At 41.9% G+C, this 6,520-nt stretch overlaps 1 protein-coding gene across 1 annotated transcript; it reads left to right on the forward strand.

The window, feature by feature from the left end:
• Positions 1-776: 776 nt before the first annotated feature.
• LOC307250113 (neuronal vesicle trafficking-associated protein 1-like) lies at positions 777-5,092 on the forward strand (the record flags this gene model as incomplete). Its single annotated transcript, XM_080027072.1, has 4 exons — positions 777-920; positions 1,214-1,330; positions 2,872-2,982; positions 4,892-5,092. The coding sequence occupies exons 1-4, from the start codon at positions 792-794 to the stop codon at positions 5,090-5,092; spliced, it is 558 nt and encodes a 185-aa protein (XP_079883198.1). The 5' UTR covers positions 777-791.
• Between the last annotated feature and the right edge of the window lie 1,428 nt (positions 5,093-6,520).

Here is a 6,520-nt window from a genome sequence, read left to right on the forward strand (position 1 = left end):
AAGTCTACTAGCAGTGTAAGTCCTACACAGCCTGATGGATGCATAGATGATGAAAAAGAAAATCTAGATATTCCATAAAAAATATATTTATTTAGTAACCATTAGGCTATACATTCAGATTGTTACACTCTTAAACTCTGCTGGGCTCCAGCTCCGGGTTTTCCTGCCGCTGATCAGATGTGTATGGATGGCTGTGAAGAGGAGGACGTTACATCACTTGCAGTGCAGCCCCACGCCAGCAGCAGCATCCAGCTCGGAGGTAACACGGCGCACACAACCCCAGCTGGCCATATTGTGCACCACCAGCTCTCCGCGAATCGGCTGCGTCACACCAAAGGAAAAAAAGAAAAGAAAAATCATAGTCTATATACCATAAGCGCTGGAGCAACGCCACCGCATCAGGAGAAATACAGTGTTTCAAAACGCTACACGGCTGAGCTGGTAAGTTATTTTGGATGCGGTAGCCTAAATCCTATTTTGCTTATTTATTTTTTTCCTACGGTGCATGCATCAGTCCCCATTATGTCGAAATCCTTGCGTGTCCTCTTCTGCGCTTTTGTGGGTAACAGGCTTTTCTCGTGGCCCACAAAGCGCCTCGCACCACGCACACATAATTTGTGTTCAATCGGTTGAATTCAACACCATAATAATGATTCATGAATGGTTTGTGAAATCACACAGGAGCTGAGAAGCATAATCCGTAAATGCCTATCGTTCAGGAGAAGCCTTTAATAAGATCATGTTTATCCATCCCATCTCCCCAGGTTGGTGTTTTTTTTCGCGCAGGGAAAATGGTTAAACTGGGGAATAATTTCAGCGAGAAAAATAACGGGAAGGTGGTTTCTGAAGACGGATTTGACACCATCCCTCTCATAACACCATTAGACGCCAGTCAGCTGCAGTTCCCTCCACCTGATAAGGTAAGATTGTTTTTTGTTTGAATTTTTCCAGTGATTTGGAGGGTCCAAGTAATTGGCCCTGTGTCTTTATTGCTGCATTTCTGTCATTCCAATTAGTCCGATTAGTGAAAAAATTACAATTCTAATTTATTTGAGTATCCATTCCATGTTTACAAATCCATTATGTCTATATACTGAACAAATACCTGTATCCACCCTGCTTCTGTGAACTCTCATCCCCCTCCTGAAGCCGTAACCGTTAGCTTATTGGATCCTCTCTCTTGTGCATGTGTGTTGTGTGTGTTTCTAACCAGGTGGTGGTGAAGACAAAGGCAGACTACGATGGTGGGAGCAAGAAGGGGAAGCTTCGGTCCCCCAAAATCGCAGAGTTCTCAATAAGCATCATCGAAGGCGTTTCTGAGAGACTCAAAGTGAGGATGCCTTGTTTTTCACACACATTCATCCACCCATTTCCATAATCTCTCTCACTCCTACACATGCATCATATGCTGACCGGAGAGCAGGCATCTGTCTCCCTCGCACCTCAGGGTTCATATTCCAAGTCACACTGTGTGGGACTTCCTCTGGCCAGGCCACCTTCATCTCCTGGTGTCCTGCGCGGCCCTGTCATCTTAGCCGGGCTACACGCACACTGATTCACTTAACCCCGCCCTGAGACTCTCATTAATTCAGCTGCTGCCATGGCGATGGCCTCCAAGCGGCATCATCTCTTCCCCCCCTCCCCCACCCCTCCTTCAAAGCTCTCCCCTGCGTTGGCAGATGTGTCTAGCTGTTCACACCACAAATAGGATGGCGCAAACATATGCTTCTGCAGGAGAAAAGCTTTCAAAAACACAATCCCGGCTCCATGTCTGATTTGCATACTGTATGTAGGCCCCAGAAGGGTCCCTTGCATACTTTTTAAAATTCATAAGAACTGATATGCATGTTTCGCAGGCAGTCTGCTCTCCTTCCACGTTTGGAAATCAACAGATGAAATGGGTTTCTCTCTGCCAAGCCTCCTTTTGTGCCAGAGCTTTAATACTCAAACACCTGAGAGGCAAAAAGCTCATCACTGTCTCAGAGAACACAGCGCTCACATCCTCATACTTTGAAATGCTGCAGAAAGCCCTTTCATGGCAGAGAGGCTCTTTCATAATCTCCTGTTGCTCTGCCTTGATACGTGCTCTGTGCTGTCTGCTCCGCTCTGCCACTGCAGGCTTCACACAAGGCAGATGAGAAGAATATATTTTTATTCACATTGATTCAAGCCCACTACTAAATCTGCGGCAAACACACTGGTGGGGACAGTAGGCCTACAACGAACTTGGATGCACCACGGCACCGTTCTCCCAAAAATACAAGACAGCTTCAGTAATATTCTGTCAGCGCAGCATGCAACAAGAATCCACCATTATTTCCATCGGGATTTCACTGTTTCAGCGTCTCTGCCCAGTGCTTGAAGTATTCCAGTTTCTCTGCAGGATAACATATTCATCTATAGTGAGAAATAGCTGGCAAAAAAAAAATACCCTGAGGCTCCTTGGCAATACTGTAGCTATTTCTCTCACAACTTGTCTTACCCCCCCCCCCCCCCCAAACACACACACACCCCCACCTCCCAGAAACACCAGTAGCTGTTACATAACTCCCCTGAGAGGTGAGAGCTGAGCTGTACAGATGGTCGCACAAGCCATTTCCCTGTCTAGTTACTATGCAGAGCATCCTGTAGCCCTGATTGGCTGTTATTAACGGGTATATCCAACTTGGTGTGAACCTCAACTACACCCAACTTTCATGGCAACTTCCATGGACACTCCTTACCTCAATCCTGCAGCCTTGCTCTGCCATTTGACCATTGATTAGCGCACGCACACACACACACACACACACACACACACACACACACACACACACACACACACACATGACATTCACACAGGTCTTGTGCCACTGCTGTGTATCTCCTTAGGTGACCTTGCTGGTGATCTGTGCCCTGGCCTTCCTGGTATGTGTGGTGTTCCTGGTCGTCTACAAGGTCTACCAGTATGAGCAGCCTTGCCCCGACAGCTTTGTTTACACGGTAAACACTTATGTTCATTACTTACTTACGTTTGTGAATTTGTCTTATTATACTTTTCATGTTATTGTTACCTGAAGACCCAATGTTCTTCGGTGTTTAGCGTTTTCTTAGCAAAGTTTGGAAAAGTGATATATAATGTGGGTTCATATATGATACGTTTGTCATACTGTAGATAGAAGGCTATCTAGCCAGATAGTCATGATGCTGTTTATATTATAATGGGTAATCAATTCAATGAATCTCATTTTTTATTTTTTTGGATACAATCATTTCTAACTTTATATGGTGTAAGAAGCTGAAATAAGGAAAGATTGCTTTCAAAAACCCAATTTGCAGAGCGGGATGGGTCTACCTCATTTCAGACTCTATTATTGGGCTTGTAATGTGTGCACTCTCCCTCTGGCTCCGAGATCAGATGCCTGCCTCTGCCATGGCTTCATTTTGAAAAAGAGATTTACTCTCCAACTCCTTTTTCAGCCCTGCTCTTTCTGTCATTATCCTCTTCACATTCCTATTCTACAAACAATCCAATATACTCACACTCACTTGAAATATGGTCGGCAGTTAGGAACATTTTTGGATGGCATTCTGGCTCTTTACTGGCTCCTTTGCTCGCAAATGTAATCTAGGCAGAAAGGCATTCATTCCTTGATCCTAGATCTTTTCATTGACGGAATATGTTCAACTTTCCAACAGTTACAAACCAAATTTAACTTGCCGCATACTTTTTTAAGGTATTTGCAGTTATGTAGCTTTGTGAAGCAAAAAACAACATCCTTCCCTAATATACCAGTTAGTTGACCAATTGAATCTATATTTTTGTTAAATTCACATATAATTATTTACAACACACTTTCATGTTTAGATTGCACCTCCTCCCTAGATTCTCTGAGAGAAGCCTTGGCGATTCAGGGCTCGTAATGGACAAAAGCTGAAACAGTGGTACATTCTTTTTCTAAATCTAAAAGCTAAAATTGCTAAGACTGCACTTATCAAAATATATTCAGATATTAAACCTGCATGAACCAACCTCATAAGCCCATATGTTCTGGCACTGCCTAAGAATATCAAAGTATTGGCAAATAATCTTTCAGTCCAGACCGAAGTAATAAAAAACACAATTTCTTAGTTCAATACGGTTAGGGGTTTTTCTGACACAGCCTTCCTTGGTCTGGTATGACCAATATGGTGGTTATTGCTAGCTAATTAAAAAAAAAACGGTCTACTCTACATTATTGAATTATTACTGAGTTTGCCAACTTTATGACTTTTTCCAAAATATGTTTTGTTGAATGCTTAAACTAGCATTAAGTGTTATGCCACAACTTTTAGCAAGCATGTATGAACTCGATCCATTTTCACATATTAACAATACATTAGGTAATGAAATGAGAGAAATATAGCCATGAGCTTTGATTGACCTAATGTTCTAGCATGTTAACACTATACTTAAAAAGTAGGAATGCATGGCCGTCTTGAAGCATATCAGCAAGGACAGTACTCCACATATCAAAGTGTTGCTGCTGACTGTCTGATGAGAAATGATGAGTTAAAGTCGCTGGTTTCTGGGTGGCTAGTGGCTACACCACATCTTGCATAATTCATTTCCTGAGAGAAAATGAAAATCTGTTAATTTGTTGAAGGCTGTGACTGTACGCTTGCTAGTGTGAAGAAACTTTGAAAATCTTTTATTGCATAACTATTAAATCTCTATATTCTTTTTTTTACATTTAAAGTGTGATATTTTTTTCTCTAGTGCTTAACAGCAACTGCCATCTTACCTCCCCCCCATGTCACAGTGAACTGTTAATCACAGTTTGTTACTCGGAATACCATTATTTTCTCACCATGTGTGCTCGTCTCATCCCTGTATTTTAAATCTCCTTCTCTCTCTCTCTTTTTGGAGCAGCAAGGTCGCTGCATGCCGGCTGGGATGTATGGCAACTTCCCCCCTCAGGGCCCAGGGGGCCGCGGGCGCCTCTTCACCCTCATCAACCACTACAACATAGCCAAGCAGACCATCACTCGCTCAGTATCACCATGGATGACCATCATGTCTGAGGAGAAGGTCACCCAGCAGGAGACGGAGACTGCCCAGAAACTGGCTTAACCAGCCTGGGATCAGGAGAGGGCCTCACCTGCTGCAGGAATACATAAATAATATGGTTGTGCCATTCAAGCTTTCTGTGGGCTGAAAAAAAAAATCCACTTCTCTTGCCTGAGGTGCTCTGCTGCCTTGTTGATGTAGTTTGGTCAGCTCATGTGTACTGTAGCAGGAAGTCTGTGAAAGAATTTCCTTCGGGATGATACCCTATCTTATCTTTTGAACATGTTTTCAGGGGTGGATTCATGGTTTGTTTGAATAGCAAATGTTATTTATTTACACTATGGAACAGAGTTGCAAATGTGTAGAAAATAGCCACCAAGATACACACACAGAAACACACACACACACAAACACTAACTGTCTTTGTACATACACATAAGCAACAGAACCCACTTTAGTACTCACATTGTGAAATGACTGTGAACCGTCTCATGTCTGCGTCGTTTGTTTAAACACACATGCACGCACGACTCGTAAAAAAAATATTTATTTGCTATGAACCTCTTTCTTTTTTGTATACATGGAGCACTGGTAGTGCATGTCAGACCTCATGAGGTCCAGCTAGTGGTCAGTTTGTCATGAAGCGATAATGTTGGCAGTAAACTGCCACTGAGTTCATCTGTGTCAAAGTATTTATTGTCATGATATTGTGAATAAATGAGGCTCGACATTGAGGAAACCTTTTAACCAGCGATAAAAAACAACGACTTTAATCGTGTTGTTTTGACGCGGCTCTCCGCATTTAGTGCTGTTAAGAAGTTTTTAGTATTTAAAGCATCCACTATTTTTGACCAGCATTAATGATTGTCTCCATTCATTTAAACTCTTTGTGAACATCATTTGCTTTTCTTTGCCGGCTACACTTACTTGATGGTTACTTTTAAAGCATACCATTCATGCTACTGTATTGAATGTTTTGCATTGCTAGTGAAGACACTGTATTGTGCAATGCTTTGCATTGATTATTATCACCATAGATGGCAGTTGGTAGCCGTCAGATACTAGACTTAGGTTGATGTAGTGGAACAATTGGACAGTAGTCGCTTGTCCTGTTGCCTTTTTCTGTATTCGTCATTTAGCCTAAATTGTCAAAAATGATGTACCTTTTTCAAACAATGTAATGAATACCATTGAAGTGCATTTGCTACATAAAAATGTTCAATGAAAAACTGAAATAAAGTGCCCACATTTCACACCAACGTCCAAATAGAATTCATATATGTTTAAAATTTAAATGTTTTATTTTTATTGTTATTTTTTTAATCAATGTCATCAGTAATGCTGAAACACCCTCAGTGCTACATATAATGAACAGCTCCAGGTCCCCGTAGATAGATCAGAAGAAAAACTTCTATGTGGTGTAACACTTAAACAAGAACATAGGTTAATCCCAATGAAGTGATTAGAAATATCAGGCCGGGGTGAATTAAA

Source organism: Ammodytes marinus (genome assembly GCF_949987685.1).
Source record: "Ammodytes marinus genome assembly, chromosome: 4".
Classification (NCBI taxonomy): Eukaryota; Metazoa; Chordata; class Actinopteri; order Uranoscopiformes; family Ammodytidae; genus Ammodytes; species Ammodytes marinus.